General features: G+C 35.4%; 1 protein-coding gene across 5 annotated transcripts in view; it reads left to right on the top strand.

Moving 5' to 3' along the window:
- LOC113065836 (disks large-associated protein 4-like) overlaps positions 1-13,465 on the top strand; it is a 107,106-nt gene extending 93,641 nt beyond the window's left edge. For 4 of the 5 annotated variants that reach the window (XM_026237378.1, XM_026237379.1, XM_026237380.1 and 1 more), the window contains 6 exons: positions 3,269-3,690; positions 5,443-5,531; positions 7,301-7,677; positions 9,932-10,023; positions 11,075-11,227; positions 12,304-13,465. In XM_026237378.1, coding sequence (XP_026093163.1) covers positions 3,269-3,690; positions 5,443-5,531; positions 7,301-7,677; positions 9,932-10,023; positions 11,075-11,227; positions 12,304-12,525 — 1,355 coding nt within the window. In that variant the 3' untranslated portion in view covers positions 12,526-13,465. Of the gene's footprint in view, positions 1-1,368; positions 1,662-3,268; positions 3,691-5,442; positions 5,532-7,300; positions 7,678-9,931; positions 10,024-11,074; positions 11,228-12,303 lie in introns of those variants that run through there. The other variant, XM_026237381.1, reaches the window with a different exon arrangement.
- Positions 13,466-13,474: the final 9 nt, after the last annotated feature.

The following is a 13,474-nucleotide window of genomic DNA, read 5'->3' on the forward strand; positions in this document are numbered from 1 at the left end:
AAGTGATTGTGACGAAATTAGTTGTTGATTTCCAACATGCTTTTAATCATTTACTCACTTTTATATAAATTCTAAACCTGTATGCTGTTATTTTCCACTGCAGCACAAAACTATTTTAGTTCTTATGCATAAGACAAAGTCCAACAGGCTTTTGAGGAATGTTAATCTCTCGATCATCCATTGTATTGCATTGCATTATATTTTTAAAACTACAGAGCTTTTTAAAATCTAAACTATTATCTATGCATTAAAATGCCAGTTAAGTCTAGCCCACATTGACTCGTGCTGTATATTTCGTGTCTTCTGAAGTCATGCGGTGGCTTTTAACGCATGTGGTCACAGTGAAGTGTCTCATGAATAAGAGTTGTGTAAAGATAGGTCAGAATTTCTTCTTTTGTGTTTCTCAGAAGCCACGGTGCTTCGGTCTGGTCGTGTTTTTGGTGCTTGTCCTCTGTGTGTTCACAGAAAGGCCGTGCATCTAATGATCTAATGCCGTTAATCTGGAAAAGTGTCAAAAACTCAAATCACCTTCAGTGCATCGTACTAAATGTTAAGAGCCAACTACTGTATTTCATTCACCACTGTTGAAGTTCACGAGGGAGGTTGAGATGTGACTAATTTGGTGCTGCTTTGAGATTTGTTCTCACTATAAAAGTGTTTAATTAAATTGCCACTGCATCTCAGAGAAGCCAGGCTAAAGTCAGTCGTTAAATAGCTGTCAGACGGAATAATTAACTGTTGCGCTTGTGTTACTGTGGGTTTTATTGTTTTCCTTCTAGGAAGAGTTAACCCAAAATTAAAATGTACTCGCCCTCAGGTCATCCAAGATGCAGATGAGTTTGTTTCTTCATCAGATTTGGAGAAATGTAGCGTAGTGTCTCAGCAGCAATGGATGCTCTGCAGTGAATGGGTGCCGTCAGAATGAGATACCAAACAGCTGATAAATACATCACAATAATCCACACCACTCCAGTCCATCAGTTAACATCTGGAGAAATGAAAAGCCGTGTGTTTGTAGGAAACAAATCCATCAAGACTTTTTAACTCTAAACCGTAACTAACTAAAAAATACGAGTCCTCTGTCCATAATAACGTTTCCTCCAGGCGAAAAAGTCTCCTGTTGTCTTCTTAACTTAAATTGACGCACATATTTGTTCCAAGATGTTTTGACTTGTAAACAGTGTTTGACCTGTGCAGATTTCTCTCCTGATTCAGATCAGATTATGTTTTCTATAGAGAAAGCAATATTATGGATTGTATGTTAGCTGGAGGCAACAGTTTGAAGTTAAAAACGCTTTAATGATGGATTTATTTCTTACAAACACACAGCTTTTCTCTTCACAAGACATTAACTGATGGACTGGAGTGCTGTGGATTACTGTGATGTTTTTATCAGCTGTTTGGACTCTCATTCTGACGGCACCCATGCTTTTTTGACTCTTCTGTATTTAGATTGGCTCTTTGTCATCACATCTTCTCATGTCATCTGTATGGTCACAGACTGCTGTGTAGCATCTGTCCTGGCTCCAGACGGGGAGAACATCACTGAGCGAGGACACAGATTTATCCAATATTGTCTCTGAGCCTCGCGTTGGACTTGTCCTGGCACTGAGTCCTCTTTACAGCACGGCCAAAACAGAGGAGAATTGTTCACTGGAGGGGTAGATATTAGCCCTGAACATCCGTTTAAATGAGGCTTTGTGCTCGTCGCAAAACTGTTGACTGCAGTGTTGACTTAACATTTTTTAGTTAAAATATAATTCATTAGTTAATTCACACTTTTCAGTGCAGTGATTTCCCATCTATAAACATTTACATATTTAAAAAATGTTGTAGATATGCTGTTATTGATAATTTAGGCTGCATTTATTTGTTTAAAGAATCAGTAAAAAATAGTAATATTGTGAAAAATTATTACAATTTAAAATAGATGTTATCTATTGTAATTTATAGTAAAATGTAATTTATTTCTGTGATGCACAGCTGTATTTTCAGCATCATTCCTCCAGTCTTAAGTGTCACATGATCTTCAGAAATCATTTTAATATGCTCAAGAAACATTTCTGATTATAATCAATGTTGAAAAGAGTTGTGCTGCCTATTATTTTTGTAGAAACCATCATTAATGTTTTACTTTAATAAATAGAAATGTCAAAAAAACAGTATTTATTTTAAATATCTATAAAATAGCTTTACTGAAACTTTTGATCAATTTAATGCATCTTTGCTTAAATTATATATGTAATTTAAAATAATCGAAAGTATTTTACAGATATTTTCTTTTCACTCTTTTATACAGTAAAGTTATGTATGTTATCTATCTCTTCAGTGGCATCACATATGTGTCCCTGGAGCACAAAACCATTCTTATTGAGTCTCTAGGGTATATTTGTAGCAATAGCCAAAAAAACATTGTATTTGTCAAATTATTGATCTTTTCTTTTATGCCAAATTGTTTTAGGATATTAAGTAAAGATCATGATCCATGAAGGTATTTTGTCAGTTTCCTACTGTAAATATATCAAAACTTAATTTTTGATTAGTAATATGCATTGCTAAGAACTTCATCTGGACAACTTTAAAGATGATTTTCTCAGTATTTAGATTTTTTTGCACCCTCAGATTCCAGATTTTCAAAATTTGTATCTCAGCCAAATAATGTTCGATCCTAACAAACCATACATCAATGGAAAGCTTATTTATTCAGCTTTCAGATGACGTATAAATCTCAATTTTGTGTGTGTGTGTGTGCACTCATGTCAGATTTACCATTGTTACTTATAATCTAATTCAGATTTTTTGTTAAGATTTTAAACCACTTGCTTATCAAACCTTGGCTATGTCTATATAATTTCATAACATAACATATATAATTTCCAGCAGAGATAACCGTATGGTGATATAAAAGGACTGGAATAGATTTACCGCCTACTAGCTTGTACACTTTGAAAGCAGTTTCTCCTACACTGTTCAGCAGGCTAATAATACACCAGTGAGCGTTATCATCGGGCTTCATGACACACCGTACCAAACCTAGAGTCACGTCAGCAGATTTCAGCCCATGTTTTATGGGCGACACATTCCTGACACAATCCGCCATCGGTCGGCATGAGAGGAATGCTGTCCAGATTTGTTCATGTAAATGCCTGGCTTTGTCTCATCTCTTCCTGTTGCTCCCAAGCAGTGGCTGCTGGGAACAGATGTGTGAAGAGGCTTTGTATTGGAGTTGTGGGAACGCTCTCACAGTCCATCTTCCTGTGTTTTTCAGTGTCCATGTGTACGGCCGTCTGTAAGAAGAATCCTCCGCCTATTCCTCCTCGCACCACCTCCAAACCCTACATCTCGGTGACGGTGCAGAGCAGCACTGAATCGGCCCAGGACACGTACCTGGACAGCCAGGACCAGCGCAGTGAGGTCAACAGCCAATCAGGACGCAGCAACTCCTCCGACAGCATCGCCAGCTCTCGGACAGGAAGTCTGGTCAAGGCCAAGCGGCTCCCCATCCTTCCTCCCATCCCCACCCCGCGGGAACCCGTGCCCATGCCCAGCGCCAGAGTGACCACGCCTCCTCCTGCAGTCGCTCCGCCCTCTCTAGCCCCGGATGATAGAAACGATCCCGCGAGCCTCACTGTGGCACCTGGCGAACCGCAAGCCCTGCCCAAAAGAAAACTCTCGTCCATTGGCATTCAGGTGTGTGTGTGAATATTTGTCGTTGTGATATTTTTATGCTATTGGATTGTGTATTCGGTATAAGGTCATGTGACCTCACTCCCACTGGTAGCCGCTGGCTGCTCATTTGCATGAGCTTTAACCATAGACTATAAAAACATGGAAGTAGTGTCCGTGACGTCACCTGCAGATTTCTGAAGAGCTTTTATGAAGCTCAAAGTAAACAGAGCGGGCCGTGGCAATCTTGGCAGAGAATCACTCCTGGATAATCGAAAACGGGCGAAAAGGCGGGAGCTGTTTGCTGAAGCTATGCCTACCTGGCTCGACAGCAGTGTCAGCAGCAGCAATTCACCTGTCACTCAAGTGACCACGCCCTTAATTATGCAGAACTTTAAGGCTTAATATAATTATAAAGTTATAAAAAAAAATGTAACCCCCTCACAGTTATTAGCTATATATACCAAACTCATTTTTTTGCACCAGGCTGTAAACATGTTTTTTTTTTGCTATAAAGTTGGGCATTTTAAATGCTAACTTAACCCCTGGTCAGAGCCTGACTCCACCCACTGGCAATATTTGAAAAAAAGCTGAAAAGTGGGCCGAACACAGTGGAGATAGAAGGGACGAACTGAGGGCGGGGCTGAGCGTGTGGGGCGTGAACCTGAGACCCGCAGTGACGGATTGATTGACAGCTGCTGTCACAGTCGCTAAAATGGAGAGTGACTGTAGTGACGCAAGTAGCTTTGCAACAGAGCGATAGTCTTTGTTGGCTTCACCAGAGAGAGAGAGAGCAGATAGTTAGTTGCTCATTTGGAGTCAAAGCGACTTCTGGTTGAGGTGTTGCAAATCATCAGTGTGAACGCATTGTTAAAAATATAAGCACTTTTTTAGACTTATTTTTTATAGTACATTTTAATATGGGTTTTTACAATTTATTATTGTAATTTGATTACAGTAAAACTAAAATAAATGGCCAAATTACTGGATTTAAATATTTAAATCACGAAATGGTTAATAAACACAAAAATCATTTAATTAATCATTAAATCACCAAGCTAATTGTTAAATGTCCATTGTATTTTAGCTTTGGTCAGTCTTTGGATTGATAATGATAAAAACGAAGTTCATGCTAAAATACAGTGCAATTGGTATGTAGTAATTTGTTTTAGGTGTGTGTGAATATATGTGTGTATATGTATGTATGTGTGTGTGTCAACGATTTGATTATTATTTTGACACATTTCACGATTGGATTCTCATTCACAAGCTTTGTATTCGATTACCGATTCAATATCGATTATTTAGGATCTAAATCCGGTACAGTACTTGCCAAATTTTCTCAAGAAAAACGAATCTCTACAGTTACTACTACATTACTGTAATATTTAAGGTTAAAATGAACTGATTTGTTAGAATTTCACATAATGAGGTTTTTAAAATAATAGTTACAATTACATCATATTTTTTTTACTTCAGTTTTTTTATATATATATTGTCTGATGTTTGGTTATGTGTAGAAATCATCTTGATACTATACTATATGTGCTAATACTGTCATTCAGGCTACTTCATTGATATGTAAATGTGGGCGGTCATATGTTAATGAGCTCATGAATGAGACACACCGTGACTAATTCTGAATGAGAGGTTTTTGTATTTAAGTGTCATTAAATGCTGTGGCTGAACTAGGGAGGGAGGTTTGAGTTGTATCATAGCTGTTTTTAATAATCGAATTCTTGGATTCTTTTAGTTGAATTATTTCTCTGGTGGCAGGTGGATTGTGTGCAGCCGAATCTGAAAGAGGAGCAAACTCCCACCACCAGGTTCCAGTCCATCGGGGTTCAGGTTGAAGACGGCAGGCCGTGAGTTTCCTCTACGCCTTTTGCATCTTTAATATAAGAAAAGTTGCTTCCATTTAGCAGTTGGAGTGCCGCTGACACACACACACACACACACACACAGAGTTTCTCAGCCATGCATGGAGCTGAAAGCACTCACAAATAATGATTCGGTGCAGACGGCAGGAGATAATGAGATTCTGTGTGCATCTCCCACTCACTTTGTTTCCTGGCGCTCTCCATTGCAGTCTATTTTCATATCTTCCCATCGCTCTCATTTACATGTCTGTCTTTAAGTTTGCTGTCTCCCACACACCAGCTGTCCATCTTTCTTTCTCCCGGCCTGCGTTCCCAGTCTCTGCTCCTCCTGTTCGCTTTTTAGTTTCTAAGACAGACCGATGAAATGGAGAATATCTCACAATATGTGGACTAGGGAGTTTTTATTGATATTTGTTGAATTGATATTTATAAATCTATTTCAAATTCTGAATTCTTTTTTATTTTTTATAATTTATTAACTTTTTTATTTTATGATATTTTACAATAAAACATTTTAATAGATATTTATAAGAATTTATTTTTAGTTTTATAAAAATATGAATAAATAATTGTTTAATGGTAAACTTGTACAATTTAATTTATTTTGTGATGTTTTTTTCTAAAATGATGTACAAAACTAAAATAAATAAGATAAATGATAAAAAACTATTTATTGATATTCTCTGTGTGTGTGTGTACATATATATATGTGTGTGTGTATATATATATATATATATATATATATATATATATATATATATATATATATATATAGTAAAGTAGAATTCTGAATATTTTATTATCATTTATGAATAACAATGTTTTATTGTAATTTTGCCATGTTTATAAGATGGCAGCATGACAATGCATTTTGTCAAATATTACAATTAATAATATTTAATTTTAGTTTTAAAATAAAAATTATTTTTTTCTCTTGATGTACAAAACGGAATAAATTACATGAAAATAAGAAATTATTAGAAAATTTAATTATCTAAAGAAATTATATAATTGTGTAATTCTAAATTGTTTTATTATAATATTTAAAGACATGAATAATTGTAGTTTTTGATTTGTTGTAACAATTTATAAATGTAGTTTTTTTTTTTTTGCCCTTTATGTACAAAATTGTATATATTTATGCAATAATTGATAAATTATATTAATCATTTTAAAAAATAAAACGCATTGTAGACTTTTTAATTTATATTTTATCTTTTTAAAACAATTATCTTATTCATACAAATGATCATATTTAATGAAATACTTAATCCTGGTGCCATCTTTATTAACTCATCAGAAAGGTCTAAGACTCCTAAATATATATTTTACCACTTTAAAAAAAAAAAAAAAAAAAAAAAAACAATATGTGGGTAAAGAAATAATTAATTTATGACAAGAATGCACCTAAAATAAACCTACATCATGAAAGTCTTCATCATGAAAACCTAAAATGTTAAAATTCATCCTTTGAAACCCATTTTAAAATCATGTTACAAAATGTTTTCATTCATGAATTATGAACAATTAAATTTGGATAGTGCACTTAAGTGACAGTTAAGAGTCTTGTTAAACATTGTTTATGCTGTTTTAGATGTAGCACCATTATGGTGTGAACAAATGTTGAAAAAATTGAACAAATAGTTCCTTGGCTTGATCATAAGTGCTGTTGTTCATGAAGTTTCAAAGAGTCCTCCAGCTGATCGATGGGTTCATAAGATGTGTTGGTCAGTGTCTCTTCTCTCTGTGTCCAGACTCAGTCGCTTCACTAGCATGGCGTCTAGACAGGAGACGACGGAGGCCGAATCCCAGGAGCAGTCTGACGGTAAACCTTCGGAGAACAGGACGCTTCATCAGTCTCTGGACGGCTGCAGCTTTCACCGAGCTCCCCGCGCTTCGTCCTCGCTGCAGGAGGAGCTGGATCCGGCGCTGGACCCGTCCTCTCTCCCTCCCCCCGACCCGTCTCTGCAGGCTGGGAGCGTGAACGGAGCCGTGGAGCAGCCCGGGGGCCCGGCGTGCCTCAGGGACGGACGCTGGTTCCAGAAGCTTCTTCAGGCCGAGACGGAGCGCATGGAGGCCTGGTGTCAGCAGATGGAGCAAGAGACCAAAGACAAAACGCTGTCAGAGGACGGTGAGATACTCCGATCTCCTGAAGGATCAAATTCAGTTTCATTATTAACTCCTGGTCAATTATTCAAATAGTCAAAAATCGGTTTCAACTAATAAAAAATAAGTGACGATGAATTCATTCATTTGAATCATATTCAGTCGGAATTATTTTGTTTATCAAACGTTTATTCAATAACTGATCATAAATCAAACCTGATATTGAATTGGATTGTACAGTTGTTAGGGTTGGGTATGGCGCCCGAATTTCAGTGCTGGGTTTTTTTTCCGGTAATTTACTCGCTGTCTAATTACAAAAACATTTATTTCAGTGAAAAAAAAAAAAGTTTTCTGAATAAGAATTTCTGAAAATTAAGGCATTAAAATGTATTTGCTATCAAATGAAAATTAACCCCTTTTATATTTTGGCAAACAAACTGGGGTTTACTGTTGAAATTAATACATGGAAGAAAAATTGTGTGAGTGTTCCTTAAAAAAAAAAAAAAAATTTTCTAAAATTAAGTGATTAATCCGGTTGTAATATATATTTTTATCATTTCATTGTTTTATTTAAACTTGATAGAAAATTGAATATTTAAAGAAGTACATTATTCTGTACAAAAGTGATGCAAGAGTAATATATTTCTAGAGGTGGGAATCTTAAGGCACTTAACGATTCGATCCGATTCCGATTCTGGGAGGAACGATCCGATTCCCAAAACGATTCTTAATTAATTATCCTGCTGTGCAAAAAATACTCTAAACTTTTTATTTTAACCAAAATTGGAGTTACTATGCTTTTTGTATATAGTTAGAATATCTATTTGACAGTATTGCCAAATTAAAATGATTATTAATATTTCTTTTTCAATACTTTTAATTTATTAACAAAGTTATTTTCAGGATTAACAAACTCTGAATGAATGGTAAGCCATACAATTGCAATGAACAATCATTAAGAATAAACAGTTCTCAATTTGTATGACAGGGAAAATTAGGGATTCTAAGATGTGATCTTTACACTCACTGTAGAGTGCGGGGACAGCCGTCTCACTAAAATAACGACGTGAGGGCAAGTACCTGTAACATCGTGCGAAATCCTTGGTTTCCACAACGGAGTACGGGCGCAAATCTTTGGCAATAAAACCCGCCACTGATCGGGTAATTCGTTTCGCCTTTTCAGAATTCGGTGGAAGCTTTGCTACTTGATCCAGGGTCCTTTGAATGTAACCGGGAGTGTTCGTGATTGGAAGAGTGGAAGTGGAACCGCGTAATATGTTTCTGCATGTTAGTCGTGTTGCCAAAATATTTGAATTTGGCGCTACAGACTTTGCACACAGTATGGCTTTTATCAACGACACCTTCGGTGTCTTCAGAAAATCCAAAATGTTGCCACACATCCGATTTTAAATGAGATGGTGCAAGTCGTTTGTCCATTTTATCTTAAACGAAGCTAATTCACCAGCATATGAACGGTCGTCCATCACCGTCTTTTTTGTTTGGTCACGTGAGTCTTGACAGCGCTCGCATTTGAATTGAACACAGAATCGATTCTGAATTTTTGAGAATCGATTCTGGATCGTTAGATAACGAATCGCGATGCATCGATGCATCGAGCTTTTCTCCCACCACTATATATTTCTGTTACATGTTAAAGGGTACTTTTATTTTGACAGGTTGCAGTGGAGTTTCTGTGTGTATACAGTACAATGATGCGTCTTTTCTGAAATGAAATGGTTAAATTCTGGCGAAGTTCTGGAGATGATGTTTTTGTGTTCGTGCCGTCATACAGTGAGACGCCTGCTTTGCTTCAGTATTTGTGTACCGTATTTTTCGGACTATAAGTCGCATTTATTTAGAACCAAGATCCAAGAGAAAACATTACCGTCTACAGCCACAAGAGGGCGCTCTATGCTGCTCAGTGGTAGACTACAGGATCAATGGTAATGTTTTCTCTTGGTTCATTTCTCTGTTCATTTCTCTCAGTTCATGTCAAATTAATTTTGATAAATAAGTCGCACCTGACTATAAGTCACAGGACCAGCCAAACTATGAAAAAAAGTGCGACTTATAGTCCGAATAATACGGTAGTAAACAACAAACTAGTGGTTAAAGTCATTAGGGTTGAACCTGGCATGAATGGAGCTCTGATGATGATGATGATGCATGAATGCTGATGTGTTTCTCTGTCCTGCACAAACACAGTCAGTCTGTGATGAGCTGCTCTCTGAGTGTATTGTATGGACATCAGTCTGACGTGTCTCACTCTGGTCCTGTAGTGTCGGGGAAGGTCCGCAGTGCCGTCGGCAGCGCTCAGCTCTTAATGTCTCAGAAGTTCCAGCAGTTTCTGGGTCTCTGTGAGCAGAACCTGGTGAGTCTCTCTTTATAACATCAGTGCTGAGTTCATGTCCAGCTCCTAATTCACCCCAAAATCAGCCACAAATGATTTGCTTGTGTGGTTTTTTTATTTAATTAACATGAATTTTTTTTTAAGTGTTTCTGATTGTTGTAACAAATATAGTGTATATATTTTTAATACAGTAAAAACAAATACAGTAATAAAACACGTTTATTTATTTATTTAATCTACAGGTGTGAATCCAAATCTTAATGCATATAATAAATATTTATAAAAAAAAGTATATTATTATTTGTTGTGATAAATTTGTAGTTTTGTAAATACATTAAGGAATTATTATAATTTCATCTTTACTCATTGAATAATATATTTTTTTTTATTTGCAATTATAAATTGAAAGATGAATAAAAATTTGTGTGTATATAAAATTAACAAATGTTAATAAAGTACATATCTTATTATTTAATGTTTATTTTCATGCATTTTAAAATATGTTTTTGTTATTATTATTAATTAATCTTTTTTACTGCTGACAATTAAGCTGCAGGATGACTATCACAAAAATAAAAAGTATATAATTTATAATTTTATTTTAAATTTTTGGGAATTAATAATTATCAATATTTAATCTCTATTCATAAAATGTAATTACATATTTTAAGATTAATTGAAATTTAATGAATAAATTAAAATAATCTTATACTAAAACTCTTCAGATAACCTAACCTTTTTCTTTTTCTTTTTCTTTTTTTTTTTGTAATGCAGTTTTGAACTATAAAGTTACCGTGGCATCCGTAACTGTAATCAGGATTTAATTGTGCAGTCCTACACCAGCCTATAACGACTTAGTTACAGTCAAATCCTGCTGGATAATATCTAGTCCCATCATCACATGATTTCCTGTGAAATCTTTCCATCATTTGCTGGTGTTCAGCGCCCTCTGCTGGCTCTCTCTCTCAGCTTCATCTGCTGTAGACAGACGTTGATCCTCGTCCAGATGTTTCTCTGTCTTATACAGTCTCTAAAGCTGTGTGGCTGATGTCTGATGTGTCTTTGGGGTCAGGATGCGAGCGCTCAGCCGCGGCCCACAGCGCAGGATCTGGCCGGCTTCTGGGATCTTCTGCAGCTCTCCATCGAGGACATCAGCCTGAAGTTTGACGAGCTGCACCTCCTCAGGTCCAACGACTGGAAGATGTGCGAGACCCAGGACAAAAAGGTCCAACTGCCAGACCTTTCTAGCATCCTAGATATACATACACACACATACATACACGTTTTATTATCTTATAAATGACTTCATATTAAATTCAATATTTATTTTGAGAAATGCATTTTATTTTTATTTGGTTTCTTTTTTTTATAAAATTTTATTCAACAATTTTTAAAAAATTTAAAAAGTAATATTAATGATCATATTAATACTTTTTGAGGGGGTTAAAATTAATATTAATTACGTTTTGTTTTCTGTATTTTATTTTAGAAATAATTTAATATTTTACTCTGTATGAATTTTATAAATTGTATTTAATATTATAAACTAGCATAGTGTATTTTAAAAGGTTAAAAAGTAATAATAATGATTAAATATCTATAAGATTAAATATAAATAAACTCTGGATACACTTGACTGAAAATAAAAACTGCAACTAAAAATGCCTTTTTAATAATTATGTATTTATTAAATAATGTATTTTACTACGACTTTTAAATTTAACTCAAATTTAATACTGAAATAAAAAAAAATACAAGCCAAAAAAAAAAGCAAACTTTTTTTGAATTGGACCGAAAATGTATTCATATTAAATATTAATATGTTTGATTTTATTCAGTTCTATGCAACAAATCAAACAGGTGTATTCTACATAGAAAAAAAAAAGCGTAAATGTCATTTTCGACGGCTAAAGTTTAGGTGCATCCCTATTAAATATTATTTTTATAAATCTAATAACAATTAAAAAGTTTAAAAATAATATCAATGTAATATTTACTTGATCTCTTGTAATAAAACAAAAATGTAACACTAGATTTGTATGCATTGTATTCTATTTGTATTTTATTTTTAAACGAATTAAATTGATTTGAATTTGTATTTTTTTAAATGCATTTTATTGTTAATAAACATAATTTAAAATAGGCTAGCATTATGTAATTTAATAATAAAATATTTTATTATATATTATAAAAATTTTTTAAAGTTAGAAATAATTAGTTTTATATTGTAAATGAATTTTATTAGTTTATGAGTGCAATATTTACCACAACCAGATTTAATTGTTGAATGCATGTCTTCAGGAGGAGAAGTCGGCTCCGTCCCACACACCAAAGAAGACGGTGAAGGTCAAACCCAGCGGAGGAAAGGAGAAGAGCAGCGACTCGCTCGCCGACAAACAGCGGCAGGAGGCCAGAAAGCGACTGATGGCGGCCAAGCGAGCCGTTTCTGAACGACAGAACTCTGCCACCGAGAGCGCCGAGAGCATCGAGATCTACGTCCCCGAGGCTCAGACGCGGCTCTGATACAAGAAGCAGACGCTCGGGGTCTCTGTGGCCAACGAGCAAAACATACTAAATAAAAAGAGCATTTGACCGCTGCCACAGAAGAACCCCTCCCACTTGACATTGATTTATATGGTTACTCTTGTAATAATTCTAAATGTTATAAAAGTTAATAATTATCTCATGGATATATATATATATATATATATATCTATCAAGACTCGGTCTGTAAATGTGCTGATATCGCTGATGAAAACACTCACGTCACATGACCCCACACGTCACATGACCCCACACGTCACATGACCCCACAGCATGCGCTCAGGATCCCGCACGTGTGTTCCTCGTCTCTCATCAGCGCAGTCTTCCTGTTCTCACCAAGATTTTGATTTCCTCTTCATCCACCGGTTTTGGAGCACGGATGCGTGACTCTTTCACTTGAAGGGAAGGTTTGGACGGTACTACGGATACTTGAAGTGGTAAAAGAGATTTTTGCACTCCACTAGTTGGGTTTGATTCCCTCCAGTAATCAAAACTCCTTCAGCTTGTTTAATTTGTGCACGATCCATCGATCCGTTTCGGTTTATTTAATAGGGTTTAAACATGAGCACTCGGCTTTGTTTTTATGATGAATGTTTTAATAACTCAATGACAATGTCCCGATTTTTTACTTGGGCCAACGGTGTGTTAGTTTTGTACTATTATTATTATTAATGTTATTATAATTTGAAAGCCTTCAGTTGTGTTTTTTAGTTGTCTAGTCCTTCCATGTGTTTCCGAGCGCTCGGTTTCCGGATGATTTGGGATCGGTTCCAGTCTGTGTGTGACCAATCAGATCCGAAATGTTTTTAATGATTATTTTCTCTCCGATATTAAAATATTGAGGCCGCTTTCATTAACAAATCATTTGTTTGTCAGAGTTTATTATTGATTATAAGTATTAAAGAAATAGTTGGAAATACACTCTCCC

Source organism: Carassius auratus, chromosome 48 (genome assembly GCF_003368295.1).
Source record: "Carassius auratus strain Wakin chromosome 48, ASM336829v1, whole genome shotgun sequence".
Classification (NCBI taxonomy): Eukaryota; Metazoa; Chordata; class Actinopteri; order Cypriniformes; family Cyprinidae; genus Carassius; species Carassius auratus.